The sequence below is a fragment of the Setaria italica genome, chromosome I (genome assembly GCF_000263155.2).
Source record: "Setaria italica strain Yugu1 chromosome I, Setaria_italica_v2.0, whole genome shotgun sequence".
Taxonomy (NCBI): domain Eukaryota; kingdom Viridiplantae; phylum Streptophyta; class Magnoliopsida; order Poales; family Poaceae; genus Setaria; species Setaria italica.
Genome location: NC_028450.1, coordinates 6821183 through 6839084, shown reverse-complemented (window position 1 = coordinate 6839084; position 17902 = coordinate 6821183). Strand labels below are relative to the sequence as shown.

Genomic DNA, 17902 nt, shown 5'->3' with positions numbered 1-17902 from the left:
CAGCCCGGAGCTCCACCCGCACCGGTCGCCACCGCTCGCTCACTCGCCCAGTCCAAGCCGCAGCCACCCGCCTCTGTCCTCGAGCTCCTCTAGCCTCTCCCCCCTCGACCTCCGAGAAACCGCCTTTCTCCCTCCAGCTCCAGCTCCACCGGCCATGAAGCGGCTCCTGAGGCGGCTCTCCGGCACCGTGGCGGCGGCGGAGGACGGCGCCGGCCCGGCGGCGGCGCGCGGCCACCTGCGCCAGAAGAAGGGCAAGGGCGCGGCGTCGGCGTCTGCGGCGGTGGTGCCGGAGGGCCACGTCCCCGTGTGCGTCGGCGAGGAGGGCGGTCCCGTCGAGCGCTTCGCCGTGCGCGCCGAGCTGCTGGGCGAGCCGGCCTTCGCGGCGCTCCTCCGCCGCGCCGCGCAGGAGTACGGCTACGCCCACCCCGGCGCGCTCCGCATCCCCTGCCCCGCCGCCGAGTTCCGCCGCCTCCTGCTCCGCCTCTCCGACGACAACCCCTCCTCCTCTTCCGCCGCCGCCACCACCTGCTAGCCGCGATATTACGGCTTTGCCATGTCCGTTTTTACGGGTTTACCCCTGGGGTAGAATGTACAGAGGCAGAGGCAGGGTCGAGGGCAGGACGGGGATTTGCCTGCTGGTGCTCTTGATTTTTTTTACCACTAGCTAGTAGCTAGTACTAGTAGCACTGTAGCGGTAGCTGCTTGATGGTAGAACTACGGGTTTCCTTTTTTTTACCCCCTTCTAGTTCTAGGACTTCGCAGTGTGTTGTGCTAGAGAATTCGGTGAATTCGGCATTAACCATACATGTAATCCTCGATTGAGGCTAGTTTCATGTGATATTATGGAGGTAGCGAATTCTATTTTTCTTTACCACTACACCATTCAAAATCCTTTCTTTTCCTTTGCAATCCACCTTGTTTCGTCTGACATCTCATCGATTTGGATTTTGGAACGCTCGAATTTCGAACAAATTTTATGAGAAACCATGCACATTCATGCATTTTTCATCTCTACTCCACTGCACATTTTTTGGGGGTGAACATAAAAGGTTACCCGTGATTAAAGCTGGTATGCCAAGACGGTAATGGTGGTCCGGGCAAAGATAGCAAGCAAACCTACCGATCCGAGCAAAATTCCCAAAGCAAGCCGGGCACTGGTGCGTTGCCGCATCGGTCCACACAGGCGTCCCGGGCAACAGTACAAAAACACAATTTCATGGCGTCAAGACAACCGCGTCTCAGCCAGTCGTACACCTATACTAGTTCCGTTGAGCGAGATATTTGACAGGCTCGGCTCGAAGCTTCCATGGAGTTTGAAAATTCGCGAGGACAGATGGATGTTGCAGCAAGCAGCATCTCGAAATTCTGGATTCTACTCTGAAGAAACTGGCAATAAAAAGAAGGTTAATAAACTGACACGAACTGTTTATCAAGATCTGCCAGTGCAAATGGCAAACGCTTGAAGTCATAAAGATCGTGCAATTAATTAGAAATGTATGATTAAGAAAGGCACGTTCTGCTTTTCAAACAAAGAAAGGCACGTTCTTCAGTTTAATACAGTAACTGAGTTGATTTTCCTTCAAAAAAAAAAAGACCAGAGAGCGCTTTCATAAGAATGACATCCTGGAATACTTGGCAGAAGATACGGATGGCCCAGATAGTAGCAGAGCGAGCGTCCGGCCGAACCGTAGTCCCTTGTTGGCACGGCATTGAACTGGGCGTCAGGCTGTCATGACAACATCGACAGGGACGGTTTTGTTTGGCGCAACTGAAACAGAAAAGGCACGGCCTGATTACCTTTCCCGCATCAGGCCACGGGACATCGGTGTCAAGGCCCCCCTGACGCGAAGGCGGTCGAGCTGACACCTCAAATAATCCCAGATGCACCCCACTGCTAAGTGCTAAAGAACCTGGGGAACCCTAGGATTTCCTAGGAAGCAGTTCGATTTCTCCGGAAAATCGGAAGGGCATTCTTGCGTTCCAATCAGTAAGGGCCTGTTTGGATACAGTAGTACCTATCACATCGGATGTTGGATACTAATTAGGAGTATTAAATATAGTCTAATTACAAAACTAATTACACAGATGGAGTCTAATTCGCGAGACGAATCTATTAAGCCTAATTAGTCCATGATTTGACAATATGGTGCTACAGTAACCATTTGCTAATGATGGATTAATCAGGCTTAATAGATTCGTCTCGCGAATTAGTATAGGGGTTTTGCAGTTAGTTTTATAATTAGCTTATGTTTAGTCCTTCTAATTAGCGTCCGAACATCCGATGTGACCCCTTCTAAAATTTAGTACCTAAATCGGAAGGGCATTCCTGCGTTCCAAACAGACCTTAGAGTATCGAGCCTTCCAATCTCCATCGAGTGCGGAAAATAATGAACGGGTCAGCGGTGCTCCAAATTTGCCAATGGATCGGAGGCTTTACTGAAATTTCAGGGACCCAAGACGTGTTGCACCGCCACGGGGGAACAGTGGAAAACGTGTGGCATTGCATCAAGGATTCAGGATTCAAGAGACGAAAATGAACAAGGCAGCATCTGATGGCTTGGGGTGGATTGCCTTCCTCGCACAAGCAGCCCCATGTGCAGCAGAGGAGACATATTGACCAGTACGGGTTGGCAATGGCAACTAAGGCCCTGTTTAGTTACTCCCAACTCCCAACTTTGACACTATGCAAAAAGAAGATTCCCCATCACATCAAACTTGCGGTACATGCATGGAGTACTAAATGTAGATGAAATTAAAAACTAATTGCACAGTTTTGTTGTACTTTGCGAGACGAATCTTTTGAGCCTAATTAGTCAATATTTGGACAATAATTCACAAATACAAACGAAACGCTACAGTGTGCTACAGTGCTGTAACAGTAATTTGGCACCTCCCAAATTCCCCAACTAAACAAGGCCTAACAACTGCTGCATAACTGTGGTCTCCTGGCTCGGAGGGGAAGAAGATTCAGCGAGCGTAGCTTCCGAATCATTGCGCCAGAGGCCACCAGCGTGAACCAACCTGCCCCTGAATCTCCCTGCCCGGATAAACTAATCATGCTGCTGCCGTACGCCATCATGTAGTGCACAGCAGGTGAGCAGCTGCACATAAAAGTATTTTTTTTTCATTTCCTCAGGTTTGAACAGACGAGATTTTTTTTATAAAAAAATGCAAGTTTTATCACCAACCAAGTGTTCTACAACTTGATGTTGACAAGTGCTCTCTGATTGTTGTGTGGACGACCGAAAGGAGGAAGGACTAGTCCACCGCTGGTTCCTACCTCCGTTGTCACATGGCGCGCGCCAGGAAGTTTCTCCTCCCAATCCGTAGCTCCTCGCAGCCTGGTGCTTCCCGCTGCGCTTGCGCAAGAGCAGAAAGCCAGAAATGGAGGTATGGGCATGGGCCAAGGACTGATGAGAAGGGAAATTCGAAGGAGACGGGCGAACCTTGCCGGCCATGGCGCGTGAGGGGAGAAGAGGAAGGAACTGCTGCAGCCGCTGCGGGCTAGCACGTAGCCCAGGCAGGTAGCTTCAGGTCACGTGCAAGCGCAGCGCAGGCCTAAGAGCGGCGCAGCCAGAGCACATGGCGTGACTGCGCCTGCGCCGTGGCCCGTGGGCGGCCAAGGGATGGACGCGTCGCAGGGCGGGCAGCATCCCCGTCGCGGGAGAGCAGGCAGGGCAGCGGGTCGGAGAGACGGAGACGGTGCGGCGACCGGAGATGGAATCGTGAAAGGTTATGTTGTGGCAGCAGGCGGAGGCAACTTGTTCAGGGAAGTGTATGACTCGAGATGGGAAGTGTAAGAGGGAGTGTGGATAGCCAAAACTTGACGACTCATCCCTACATTATGCTACAATTAGCCGAGCAAAAGGTTAGATACGTCGATGCAACAGATGTGCCGTTGCAAGTTTCGCATCACGCGTAGGGCAACAGAACTTGCACCTGCAAGGCCTCAAAACACAAAAGCAAATGTCAAGTCTTATCTCTACTAAATTACCACCAGATTTTGTACAGACACAATGCCCAGCATTCAAAGACAACCACCGATATCAGAAATCTCGCAATCATGCGGAAAGGGGCAAAGGAATGTATAAACCTCCTAGCTGGCATCCCGGGCTGTCCCAGGACGAACTTACGGGAAGGGGCAAGGCAGGACCGACGAGCATGTACCACTCTGAGTTTAACCTATCTTCTAACATGTACAAAATCCGGATTTTATTCACTGCGCACCGAGTTGTACTTCTCAGCGAGTGCAGGAGTAGACACGATCTTGTTCATCAGATTCTTGAACCGTATACTGTAGTCGCTGCCACTGCATAACATAATATAGATATTTTTTTAAAAAAATGATAATGTGCAAAGATATAACGGTTCTGGAATGATGTAGTTAAATCAGGTCTTAAAAGCTAAGATAGGATGATAGGATTGAATCAAGACTTTGACCTTATACGGCTCAAAGAAGATATGGCTCGAAGAGCACTTCGAATCATGTCTTCATTCCGATCAACCTCCTGCTTCACTGCATCGCCCTTGGGTTTGTGGTTAATAGTTTTCTCAATAGGTTCCACTATGGAGTCCAAAACTGAAACAGCAACACACCAATATTAGAAGAGCAGCTGCGACATGTGAAACAACATGTGAAACAACACTTAAAGGTTATAGATTACAGCAGACCTGCAAGAACAGCAGAAGGGCACTTGTCTGCAAGCTTTGAGAGAATCAAATGGCAAGGCATCTTTACATCATAATGATCTGCAGTTAGCATTGAAGTAAGCCTCACTAAAGGAAATGCACATGACAAGCTCATGCTGAGAAATACAGAGCCAAAGAAGCTAATTCAGGAAAGGGGTAAAAAGATGAAACAAATGCAAGTTTGGGTAGGTTCAGTGAAGAAATCCCAATATATGTCGATGATTGCACTAACATGCAGGTTGTATGTTTAAACAGAAAGTAAACACATCTCAGTGCTGTAATATAGATAGAACAATCAGATTACGAGTGCAAGAATAATTTCTAAGGACGAAATATTTCAGGCAACAAGTGGTACAGGAAAATTCGGGAAAGATCACCAAGGAATGTTTATGCTGAATCAATTTACCAACAGGTGAAACAACTAGATACTAGGCCCAATTATATCCTATACAGGGGAAACATATAACAGTCAAGTTGTTCCTTCTATCATGCTGCTTAAAGTAACAAAAGACAAACAGTCCTTTCTTGTGATGCACACAAAATCTAAAAGGCCAACAATGGTACCACCTGACAAGGCATGTCTACTAATTGGGGACTGCACCTGGTTGACTTGAATTCAAAATGCAGTTATGGATTGTGTAAAGTGACAAATCTGTACTTACCCCCTAAGCCAGATAGGAGGAAAGGTACAATAAAGGACGACGGATTCACTTGATCAAGACAACTGTCCAGCAACGTGTCCACACATTCAAAGGCAGCTTTCCTAAGTTCAAGACCATCATCTACAACATGTTTAAAAGGCCCAAGATCAACTGTCCTGATCAATTCTTGCTGCAAAGAAGGACATCATTACATGGATTAGATACAGGGTAACATGAAGTAGGACGCATATTATGATGCAGACTTCCTCTGTTACGAAGAGCTTAAAAATATAATACAACTATCAGATGAGAAAATACCTTTATAACAGTTTGGTCATACAGAAGAGGTAGTAATTCTGGAAGAAGACCTTTAATCAAACTTGGCTTGTTGTGGGCAGCTGTGCTCAAAGCCAGAACCGCTGCTCGTCTCACATGCTGTAAAAGGCAAACAGAAGATCAAAAAAGAAAATGAGTTGCACATCATGCATTCATGCCACCATCTCGATATGATGCTATTTAATTATGTAAAGAAGTATCATTACCCTATCACTGTCTTTAATCAACATCAGGAAAGTAGATATCTCAGAGTACATGATTTCATCTATTTTTTCAGGCCGTTCAACAATTGAGTATTTGATAGCAATTGCAACTGTAGATCTTGTGTTTGCTGCTGGGCTAGACGTGCGCACCTAAGCACCCAATAAACAAAAAGAGAATCCATTAGGAAATCAAAGCAAAGTAACTTCTAAATGGATAATAGCATGGCTATCCATGTCACACCTTCAAAGCAGGGATTAATTTTTTTGGTTCAATCAGTGCAATTTTTCCTAAACACTCTGCAACAACATTCCGAACTCCCTCCTCTTCACTTTCACAGTGATTAAAGAGCAATGCCAATATCTTCTCAATGTTTGAATCCTGGAGCTCGCTCTGGCCATTATGATCAACAGTTTGCCGCACAATTACCTGAAAGGTTTTGAATATGAGCACACAGGTTAGGCAGCAGTTAGATGGGGAACACATCTTACACTCCAAATTCCAATAGCAACTGACCTCTTTAAGCGAATGAAGCAACAGATATTGCTTCTTCTGTTGATTGTCAATCTGATCCAAAATAAATGGTAAATACTTGGACAGGTTGCCAACAGCAATGTTTCCAAGTGCATAGGATGCTGCAGATTTAATCTCCTCAAAAGGTGATTGAAATGATTCAATGACAATGTTCTCAATCTGAACATGATTGCTGAGGTCCTTCCTCCTTCCAATTTCACCCAAACATAACAAGGCCATGTGTTGTTTAGCCTGAAGATCAAGATCATACAAAATTAGCAGATGAGAATTATTATTATTTACATCCACAAAACCATGCAATCAACCTATGCAACTAATAGTTATGATGGCCATCAAGGCTAATAAATCTAATGTCTATAATTTAGTAATGTTCATAACGGCTAATGCACTACTACCAAAGTTTTTATGAATTTCCCAATTACCAAATAAAGGAGTAAGATTGGCAGACGGCAGATCATCAGCAAGAATTTGCTTATAAATTATGCAATAAAGATTGTTTTTTGACCTCACAGAAACAAAGATCCCTCAGGACAGCAACTTAGCACCATAGTAATTTTCAAAACCCAATCAATATCTGAAACAAATAAGAGGTCCACCTAGTTATTCCTATGGATAAAACTTCTAAAATACTTAACTGAGAATGAAGACAAACACATCTTTACACCAAACGGCACATGCATGACGTGGATGAAAACAAGTAAATCTGCTGAAAAAGGAATATATCCCCTTTATCAGGAGCAACTAAGACTTACAGAGTTAGAAGCGCTGTCATCTTTTAAAATGCCTTTAAGCATTTCAATTGTAGCCGCGCACTTCTGGTCACCAGCTGCTAAGCATAGAACAGCAACACACTTAGCAATGGAAGACAGTGCTTGCTTGGCAAGACCACCTGACTGTGACGGCTTAGCAACAGAAATAAGGGAATCCAACAAAGCATCGAAGCTAGTATTTGCAGATTGGACTAGCGAAGCAAAAAACCTTTGAAGGGCCTGTAAAAAACATCATATGTAAAAAACATTTCAAGTCTGCTGCTGCTGCTGCTGGCCACGGTAGTGTTGGGGGTGGGTTACCTGCAGTGCTTGCCCTTGCAAAAGGGCACTCCTAATCAAAATAAGTGCCTGAGGCAAAACCTTGTTCCTCACAGCTAAACCAACATTTTGAATTGATTTCCGGTCAACCATTATTGTGCAGCAAAGTTCCAGTGCAAGAGCAGTCATATGCAAATCCATGTCACTGCCACAATTAAAAATAAGTCAATGTAGGTTGTAATGGAAGGGCATATACGGGTTGAAGAAGAAAGCTATAAAACAAACCTTATGAGGGTAGAAAGTTCAGCAATTATTGTCTCATACGAAGAAGAGCCAATTTGACCACCATATGTGACAACCAAAGAATTAAGTGTTCCCAGTGTTGCCTGCCTAAGAGCTCTGTTGGCCTGTTACATAAGAAAGAAAACGACTAAGGTGCAGTCTCGCAGTTCACTGCCAAAGCTAATCTTATTCGGAGGGGGAAAATAAATCAAAATAAAGTCAGTAAAGGTTCATGTATGTATATCATCACCTTACGAAGGAAAGCTGTGAGCTCAGAAACAACATGGTCCAGGACAAATGAGAGATCAATACGGAGGGGTGAATTCGCAATAACTGAGAATGCCTGTAAAGTAAAAAATATTTTGAGTATACTACAAGTGATATCAATGAAATGTGAAATGGTTCACGAAAATAGGTAACAGATAAATATAATAGTCAGTAAATTCCCAGGCGTAGGCATCAAGCAATATAAGATACAAAAGATAAAGTGTGTTACCAAGGTCCAAACAAAAATAACTAAATTAACTTTACTCCAGCAATGATTGAGTAAAGAAACATAGCCAGTATGGAACCATTTCTCTTCCATGCAGATGTGAGACTCAAGGACTGATCAGAACATTTGCATTTATTCTTGCATTGACCAGAATACATTGATTCTTTATTGATGAGGGTTGTATAACTAAATTATTTCTCTACTATACAATCCTCAAAACAGTGTTTCAGCATATGATCTTTAATATTAAATAAAAACGTCATAAACTAGCAGTTCACAATGTTAAATCTGAATTTCAGAAGCTTACCTTGACAGCTGTAAGTCTTGTTATTTCATTACCCATCCTATCAACAAGTATGGGAAGGCATGCTGGTAATTCTCTTTGAAGGCCATCACCAAAAGTGGAGACCACCAGACTCATGCATGATATGGCACATTCCTTAACCTCCTGGGAGAATATATAAATTTTGCATAAGTGGATGCACGTGCACCACAAACACACGAGAGGGGCAGGGAATTTGGTCAAACCTGGTCCTGATCTTGATTAGCCAAACGTCCCAGTATAGCGTTATAGATTGGACCAATATATGGCCTGAAATCCACAGCACTTGCCTGCATCACAAAATAACGAAGTTAAAATAAAAATAACAGGGCGCTTCATGTCTGCAAAGCAAAGAATACAAGATTGACCTCGAGATTTGGACGAAGGACACGGACTAGTTCTCCACACACCCGCAAAGCCTCAGCAGTGACTTTATAATATCTATCTCCAATAGCAGATAATATAGGGGCAGAAAATGCCTGATAATTTGATTTGAAATCAGCAACCGCTCCGACTGTCTTTAAAGATCATTGTATACTGATAGAAAAGCTACTGTACCTGGATATATGGATGAAACACAGATGGAAAATGTGAAGCCATAACAAGCCTTGTAAATACAAGGGCTTCAATCTTCAGGTTGGAGGTAGAAGATTTATCCTGTCAAATTAATGGTAAGTTAACGAACGTTTTCAAAAAAAAAATCATAAGGGTATGTTTTCACAAAGAAAATCTAAGCGAATGAAAGACACTAACAGTCAAAGCCTTCTCAATCCCAGGAACAAGTGAGCCAAAATGATCAGCAAGACAGTCTGGTAGTACAACAACAAGCTCCTTCAACACAGAAAATGCTCCAACCTGAAAATGTTGGTAATAAAATCAGAATCAGATCTATCATCCCAGAACTATGAGTCGCAGGATAGTTGAAAAACAAACCTTTGTCTTGATTGATTTTTCACGTAACTGCCTGTTGATAGACTTGACAACTTTTGGCACCTCTTGTTTCAGCAACCATCGAGGACTGCAAAGCAAAACAGATTGATGCATGGGGACAGAACATAGAGCATACAGTCTAAATGCATAACTTTTCTGCAACAGCCTCACCTCGACTCATCGATGTCGCCTTGTCCTTTTGTTACATTACCAGTTTGGCGTAACAACTCAATGAAGGTGTTGAATATGTCCATCTAGAATCAGATGGAAGCTTCATAAGAATTGGCAATTAAGACAGCTCAGATTTTATATACAAATTAAATGCCTTGTATTTACCTTTACATTCTCCTCTCTTTCCCTAAACCGTTCAATTAACTTTGGGCAAGCCTGCAGAAAACAAAATATACTTGTCAAACTAAATGCAGGCAAACTTGATAGTATTGAAGACAGATTATCTAAGTCATTTTTGCAGCTGGTAAACAGTATCTCCAAAACATTGTAAACAACAGGGCATAAATGGAAAGATGCTTCATAGAGAAAAAAATGTCAAATGATCACATGTTGGTTTAATTTATGATGCCAACCAACCTCCAGATACATCTTTGACAACATTTCAGGACGAGATACTATAACTGCAGATAGGCACTTCGCTGATGCCCTACGGACTTTCCAACTCGCATCCTCATCATCTGTGTACTCATTCGCACTCTCACTGGAGCAAACGTGTTAAAACAGCATTAATTATGTGAACTTGAGCCAATTGATCTATAGGGTGGTTCTGTAAGCAACTAAGCATACTAGTGACATACTCATCATCATCCTCTTCCAGGCCTTCCTCATCGGTATCCTCCTCCATGCTATCAGTGAAATTAGGATCATAGCTCACATATTCCAAAGCAAGATTCAAAATGCCCTCACAATATGGTGATATATCCCTTGGGCACCTGAGCATAAAGCTCTCGAGAGCCTGTATGGCAGGGGGGGAGTCAGAGCAAATTCAAAGGACACTCATACAAAACAAATGTTCAAAAAATAAAAACAGCTTCCCACCTGCAAGCTGTATTCACGCAGCTCTTCATCATTTTCGGATGCACTTCTACAATAGCTTATAAGCAAAGGAACAGTTTCACCAAGATGTGGCCCAAAACGGTATCCAACAGAACGGCTGCAAGTCAAAAATGCACAGGGTTTGAAGACGGATAAGATTGGCAAAATTAGTAATCTAAAAGCATGTACAAGTACAACCCACTAACATTCAAACTTAACCAAATATTTTCCTCAAAAGCTAACCTGAACAAATGAACATAATGTATTCCCTAACATTATTAAGGACTCCTTGCCTACAAAAGTTTCAAGATAAAACATGTACCTTAGAGAACCAATCATTTGGATATTTGTTCGGGTGATTTCAGATTTTGCACTTCTATTTTTAAGCAATTGGACAACTTGCAAAGTTGTCTTTGCTAACAAATCATCAGATAAACTTGGGGCAAGCGATGCTGCAAAACAGAGTAAAGTGTTACTGGTGGTTTTATATACCTAGACCTGCTAGGTCATAAAACCTACAGAAATCATTTGCAGGAGATAAAAAGAATAATAAATACAGCAAATTCAGAAGTGAGCTGACTTACCAATACAAGAAACAGACTTTTTTCTGACGCTTGCTTGGTTGGAACCCAACTGGGATAAAAGTGCAGTGAGCATATACTCATGATCTTTTGTGATCAAGTTGCCAAATCTATGAAGCACATCCCCCAATATATCAAGGCATTCACATTTAATTTCAGCACCTTTTGCCTGCCAACAAACGAAGAATTACATTTATACGCTGTAAAATCAAGAAATGGTCAAATAGAAACCTTCATTGTAGTGGCTAAAATCTAGAAAATCTGGTAATACTGAATTAAACAGGTAGAATTTGAAAATTTCTGTAGTTTCGCCATGATAATCAAACTGAAAACCTTACAGGCTCAGCTCAACTTGAAATAAATCCTATTTTTAGAAAAGCAACTTAAAATAAAGATTTGAAAAGGCACAACCATTAGGTAGCACTGCCGTTAACAATGATGATTAAGATTCCTAACTGGAAGATAACTACAATAGCTTCAACATTGTGTTGCAATACTTATGTTGCTGTCGATTTGAACAACCCAGATAGTAAATTTTCGTTGCAAAAGATGCAGAACAAATGAATGAACTACAGGAAAGTCATGCATACAACCTATGAGTTAGAAAGGTCAGAAATCAAAGCTTAAACAGCACAATGAACACATCGATTGGATCTGAGAAAATAGAGGCCTGAAAATGCACAATTTTGATACTAAGAAGTGAAGTAGAAAGCTTACAGAATTGACACCCTTTATGAGCTGCGGGGCAAGAGAAAGCAAAATCTTTTCAGCAAGTGATGACGTAGTAACTTCTGCAATGATTGTCTTCAGGGCTATACTAGCAGTATCTCGATGCTGCTCCTTTCCATTGATCAATTTATCACAAAGTTTGTTGGTCATCTCCACTACCTTGTCCTCACCAACCTTCTTGACAAGTGGAGCCAAGCTACAAAGATGGCATTACAGGATATCAACAAACGCCACAAGCAGATAGCAAAGAACTGTGGGAAAACAACCTAAAACTATTAAAAGCAAATTCCTATGCATCGAAGCGCTTGCAAAATGCAATTACGGAGGCATGCCAGAAGTACAGCAAATGTATGTTCTTTCATTGAAAAAGTCACCTTAATACACAGCTGAGAGTAATTCTACACTGTGAGTAGCAACATCAAAATGCCACCAAATTCTAGCATTAAAGAGCAGTGGCGGAGCTTGAGCAAAGCTACATGAGGGGCCAGCCTAAGTAATTAAGCTCTCAATACATTGACAGTAGCCATTTTGCTACTGTATAAGTAGAAAATTGTGTTTCGCAGGGGGGACGTGGCCCACTATGGCCTCCACTAAGCTCCGCCTCTGTTAAAGAGGATAGTCTACAACAGGAATATCTTTAGCATGCATGATTGCAAACCAACCACAAACAACATAACCAAATGCGAATTTATTGTTTTATACAAGATACATTGAACAGACTCGAAAAAAATAACAAAAAATAGTATGAGTAATGAGATGATATATTGTGGCCAGGAAGTGGAGGGGTTGGAGCAAATAACTGCAGAAGGCATACCATTTTACAGCTAAACCAGAAACATCTCCTGAAGCATCTTCCAGTTGCTGAAGAACAGTACTCGTTAACTTCGGCTCAAGGTCTTGATCAGCTTTAAAGCTCTCTTTATTCAATTCGCTAAGCAGATCTGATGTTGCCATATATCTGTAGTCTTTATCCTTCCCTGTCATCTGAAAGAGCATTTAACAAAGTTTATTAGAAGTCAACGGATATCCAGTCTAAACCTACTTCATGCAAATTAGTTTAGTGGTTACCTTCTCCAAGATGTTGGTTATGTTTAAATTTGCCATTTTTTGCAAGTCTGTCCAAAGCGCTCTTCAGAGTATTCACCAATGTCCTGCTGGAAAACAAATTGGGTAAGCAGACAGCCTAAAAGAACATATCTTCATTGTTGAATGTTCATCTGCTGGTATACATATAGCACTCGGTAGTGGCAGGAGACATTGAACAATGGTTAAATTAATTATATATGATCCTAACGGGAATACCCTTTTTTTGGTACAGGAAATCCTAATGAGGATAACAATAATTTAACTCCACAGTGATGCGCGGTACCCAGAGAAAAAGGTTTCATTGCAAATTTGCAACGCTATGCTCCTTTTAGCCACAGAGTACTGTTACTTGTACAGACAATATCATTACAGTGGCAATCTAAACTTCGATAATTGAAACAAAATTAAGCTATAATCATATTATTTGTAGAGAGCGCCAAAGAAGATACTTATACTATGCATGAAGCAGAAGCGGCGAGACATTGACAATTGTCTTTTTGTAGATATGCCAGTGGGCAACCAACCAAAATTAACATAGTACAAGTATGCAATCATGGTAAGTTGGCAACGCCTAACGTTACCGCCAGGTGTTCGTAACGCCTTACGTTACTGCCAGGCATCCGTAACGCCTTACGTTACTGCCAGGTATCCGTAACGCTTTTCACTGCTGCCAGGTGTCCGTAACGCCTTACGTTACCGCATGGGAGTAGGCAGGACGGATTCCTAGCGGCCACGCAAATGATCTACAGGAGAAATAAATACAAACTACAGCATGGCCACCCTAACACAGCAGGTACAAACTGAATGTGGTCTAGGGGTTCACCCCCAAAATAATTAGTGGAAAGTAAATTGCAACTACATCTAGGGTACCAGCAGGTATTCTACTATGCATAGAATCTAATGCCGATCTCGCGCACGGGTGAAGAACACCTGATCGAAACACTGATAGATTGGATTGAACTACACTAGCAGTGCACGGCGTCACGCAGCGCTCAAATCCACAACAAACTGCATGCGGAGAGATGTAGATTCCACTGAGGAGAGCAGATGAGCACCCCCTCCGAACAAGGGCATCAAACCAACCGAGAGAGCTAGGGTTACTCACCGGCGAATGACGAAATCAGTGCACGCCCGAACGGATCTCCGCTCCGCTCAACTCCACCCCACTGGAGCGAGGGTTGAGCGGGCTCACGGCGGAGTGGGGCGCGGCGGGTGGAGCGAGGATCCGGCTCCGGCGCGGCGTGACGGCCGAGAGGGGCAGGGAAGATGCCGGCGGCGGTGTGTGCTCCGCTACACTAATGGGGATTCGGGGAAGCCTAGGGTCTGGGCTTAAGAGGAGCCTTGGAAGGTGGTGAGCCGTCGTCGGCTAAATGGGTCAGAACTCAGAAGCCTGATGAGTCCGTGTGGGTGTGATGGGTAAAGGATGGATTGGATCGGGCCATGATGGTTTCATAGGCTGGTAGAGGCCCATGCGTCCTTTAAAAAATTTTTTTTTTGCCCCCCCCCCCCCCCCCCCCCCCCCAACCCCCGCGTTCGCGGCACCGCTGCGGGAGGGTCAACCCCCGTCGTCGACCTCGACCTCGAGGGACTCCCTGTCCGGCGGATCGACGCAGCGACCTCTTGGTTCCCCGCGGAGACCTCTAAGCCGAGCTAGCCCTCTCAGCCGCTCGCCGGCGACCTTCGACGTCTTGGAGCAAATATCTCTGTCCAAACAACTAAGGTACTCGCCAATTCTTGTTCATCTGCCATCTGGTTCCAAAGGTTCTATCTGTGCTGCAAAGCTTGCGTACGTGCGACCCAATTCTAGATCATGTTCGTGCATATTACTGTGCTATATGACTGACGCTCCCAGGGTGTTTGATGAAATGCCCGGCTGCGAGTTCATTCTTGATTGGATGACTCAATGGCAAATATATTGCCTGTGGGAAACGTCTACAGTCCAGATAGTTTGTAGATTCTTGCGTGCAAATTGCCAATGTTTTCTGGCTGTGACCTAACCATATTATGATTTTGCTCCTTTTCAGTACTGAAGATTGGCCCATCCACTCTATTTTGATGCTAATGGAGTCAGATAGCCCAGTTTCGAAGAAATCAAGATTGCTCCAATCAGTGGATTGTGCAATGGAGGAAGCACCTTCCAATGCAGTGGGTGTGAATCAGAGTCTGCATTGGACCCAATGGCAGATACTGGACTCCATTCTCCCCACTGGCGGTTTCGCACACTCCTACGGTCTTGAAGCTGCTATGCAATCTCGCATGGTGAATGACCAGGAAGACTTGAGGTCATTTGTCATCCAGGTCCTGGAGAACACTGGCAGCCTTCTGCTTCCGTTTGTGTACTGTGCTAGCAAGTCCCCTGATGCAGGGGCATGGGTCAAGCTTGATCAGTTGCTGGAAGCTACATTGACGAACGAAGTCAGCAGGAAGGCATCTGCATCTCAAGGCTCAGCTCTGCTGAGAGTGGCTGCGTCTGTCTTCACTGAGATTCAAGCGCTGCAGGATCTCCGGCGGACATTCCTTGGTTCTAAGATCGTATCATTTCACCATGCACCTATATTTGGGTTGATATGTGGTCTGGTCGGATTCGACAGCGAGACAGCGCAGCGTGCTTACATGTTCGTGACGATGAGGGATGTGTTCTCTGCTGCAACAAGGCTCAATCTGATCGGGCCGCTGGCTGCTTCAGTGCTGCAGCACCAGGTTGCACCGGATGCTGAAAGGATGGTGCAGAAATGGAGGGACCGTGATGTCGCTGAGGCATCACAGACTGCCCCTCTGCTTGATGCTTTGCAGGGCTGCCATGCTTACATGTTCTCCAGGCTGTTTTGCTCTTGACAATGAGATGTACTATTATTTCTTCTCCTTTATTCCCTTTTCACTTGATCAAATGATCTTCAAACACAGGCAGCACATGGATCAGTTTTATGATAAATGCACCAGTAGTGCTTTGGTATTATTCTGATGAATTCAGTTAACCAATGCGACGACTGGTTACTAATGCAATGCAGTTGAGTGAGGAAAAGCTTCAGATCAATGATATCCAGGGACCTGATGAGCATTTCATTTTACTTTTACCTAATCCTGCTGTGGGCCTGTGTAAATTATTAATCTTTAAGATGAAGCAGATTATAGGCTTGCCAAGCCCTTTTCGTACAATCCAAAGTCACAGAAAACAAGATGGAACATGTGAGATACATCCAAACGATGTCTTGAATCTTGATGGCCTTATGATGCTTCTTCTCACCTTTTTTCTGGTTTCTGTATGCATTACTGATTACCCATTGCATGACATAGCGTAGATCAGGGACTCGCCATGTTGTTTTATATGATATAATCTTTCACATAGAGTGGATTAGGACATTCTGTCTGCATCTTTCCATATTCTACATCCAGACAGATTGAGGAAAGTAAATTTGATATCCGTAAGTATATATTAGCAGCTGATATATTAAATTTAATTAAGCATTTGGTTTGTATAACTATGAAACTAAAAGTTTGTCGCAATGTTTTAAAATAGAAAATAACCAATATATAGTTATACTTTAGATGCATAATGTAGATTTCATATTATTTAATAAGTATCAAAATACGACATTGTGAGAAAATTACATATATCCAATGCAAGGGCTCCTTCTTTCTATTCTGTCTCACGTCCATAAAATCCGGTATTGATCATGCGCCTCCCTCCGGAGTTCGTTTCTCCTAGCCAGCAGCAAGATGTGATGTTTGTATTTTCACTGGAGGATCTGTACCTGTTGGGATTTCTAGATGTTAGCCACAACAAATGGCGTTTCTTCAAAGATGCGAGGCTAGAAGGAAGTGAACACTTGGATGCTGAACATGCTGGAGCACGACGAGCAAGACTGTTCTCGCAGGCCCTGCCGCGTTCAAGCCAATCTTTCGCTACCTCACATACAGTGATGCCTTCGCGGCTATCAACGTAGTGCGCAACAAGCTAAAGCCGAAGCCGAGGGTGGTGGTGGATGCAGCGGATGTAGAGGCAAAAAACCTGTTGTTGGTGTAGACTCCAAGGATGACGACAAGGATGCCAAAAATGAGTTTGAGGATGGAGAGGGCGCCACCAAGGAGGAGGGCGCAGCACCCAAAGAATGCAAACAGATGTTGCTTTCTATTTGTGATTTTTCTGTTGTTGGTGATCGCTGTTAGGAGCTTTTGACTTTAGCTCGATCTATCATGTAAGTGGTTGACTGGTCGTACCCCACCATCGATCGTGGTATTCAGGAGTTGTTTTAGCTTGCTGAATGGATCTAATGTTCAAGAAATTGGTTAGCTGAATAATCTTAGAATTACTGATATCTCTCTTTTAATGCATTATCTAGTTGGACCTATGTTTCCTTGGTCTACATTATTGCTCACCCTGCAGAGCCTTTTTTCTGTCTAATAACTATGGCAATATTGCTGCTGAGGTAGGCCGTATGCTTCCCAAAATTCCAATTGTAAACTTGTCCAGCGATGCATTTTTATGACTAGTCTACCCTGCAGGTCTATCTCAGCAAGTTTAACTATAATGCATCGCAGCAAGAGCCTTCTTCAATGCAAGCTTACTCTGTGTGTGAATTATTTTGTGTACAAATCAGCCTATGGCAAATTCCAGACAACCGTCTACTCTCAGTATCCACATACCACAGTAATAGCCTCACCGCAAGCTTGCTATCTGCACTGCCGAACCAAACTCAATTATCTGAACTATTTTGATCTCTAAAGAATGATTTCAGTAGTTCCATCCCCCGTGACATCTGTGTGTGAATTATTCTGTGTTCAAGTCATTATTAATAAAATGGAATGTTCTAACAGTGAATAATTCCACGAAATACTGTAGTTCACAAGTATAAATATCATACACTCCCCATCTCAGGACAGAGGCTAGGTTATTCACTCTCAGTTAACCATACTGTCATAGTGCTGAGATTAAGCGAGTCTAGCAAGTTTATAAGGGCTATACTTCTCATACAAATTAATTAGCTAGCTAGCTTGGTCAGGGG

The 17902-nt window shown here is 43.5% G+C and overlaps 3 protein-coding genes across 3 annotated transcripts; 2 read left to right on the top strand and 1 right to left on the bottom strand.

Annotated features, from left to right (window-relative positions):
- LOC101765988 (auxin-responsive protein SAUR71) lies at window positions 1-871 on the top strand. The gene has a single exon (XM_004951734.3). The coding sequence runs from the start codon at window positions 155-157 to the stop codon at window positions 530-532; it is 378 nt and encodes a 125-aa protein (XP_004951791.1). The 5' UTR covers window positions 1-154; the 3' UTR covers window positions 533-871.
- Window positions 872-3959: 3088 nt separating this feature from the next.
- LOC101765297 (cullin-associated NEDD8-dissociated protein 1) lies at window positions 3960-14237 on the bottom strand. Its single transcript, XM_004951732.4, has 29 exons — window positions 14005-14237; window positions 12882-12967; window positions 12628-12797; window positions 11802-12009; window positions 11088-11253; window positions 10826-10955; window positions 10507-10621; window positions 10266-10423; window positions 10045-10168; window positions 9793-9843; window positions 9628-9710; window positions 9460-9544; window positions 9280-9381; window positions 9085-9183; window positions 8895-9005; window positions 8733-8816; window positions 8512-8652; window positions 7962-8054; window positions 7715-7836; window positions 7472-7634; window positions 7154-7390; window positions 6384-6632; window positions 6111-6296; window positions 5873-6019; window positions 5649-5765; window positions 5352-5520; window positions 4672-4749; window positions 4441-4579; window positions 3960-4309 (listed from the first exon to the last, which is right to left on the bottom strand). The coding sequence occupies exons 2-29, from the start codon at window positions 12915-12917 to the stop codon at window positions 4213-4215; spliced, it is 3660 nt and encodes a 1219-aa protein (XP_004951789.1). The 5' UTR covers window positions 12918-12967; window positions 14005-14237; the 3' UTR covers window positions 3960-4212.
- Window positions 14238-14425: 188 nt separating this feature from the next.
- LOC101764910 (urease accessory protein F) lies at window positions 14426-15855 on the top strand. The gene is made up of 2 exons (XM_004951731.3): window positions 14426-14619; window positions 14924-15855. The coding sequence occupies exon 2, from the start codon at window positions 14955-14957 to the stop codon at window positions 15732-15734; it is 780 nt and encodes a 259-aa protein (XP_004951788.1). The 5' UTR covers window positions 14426-14619; window positions 14924-14954; the 3' UTR covers window positions 15735-15855.
- Window positions 15856-17902: the final 2047 nt, after the last annotated feature.

Coding starts and splice junctions, on each gene's coding strand:
- LOC101765988 (XM_004951734.3), top strand. CDS start 155: ATGAAGCGGCTCCTGAGGCGGCTCTCCGGCACCGTGGCGGCGGCGGAG.
- LOC101765297 (XM_004951732.4), bottom strand. CDS start 12,917: ATGGCAAATTTAAACATAACCAACATCTTGGAGAAG. Junction 7,837..7,961: donor TCACAGCTTTCCTTCGTAAG/GTGATGATATAC, acceptor CTTATGTAACAG/GCCAACAGAGCTCTTAGGCA. Junction 4,750..5,351: donor CCTCCTATCTGGCTTAGGGG/GTAAGTACAGAT, acceptor TGCTAACTGCAG/ATCATTATGATGTAAAGATG.
- LOC101764910 (XM_004951731.3), top strand. CDS start 14,955: ATGCTAATGGAGTCAGATAGCCCAGTTTCGAAGAAATCAAGATTGCTC.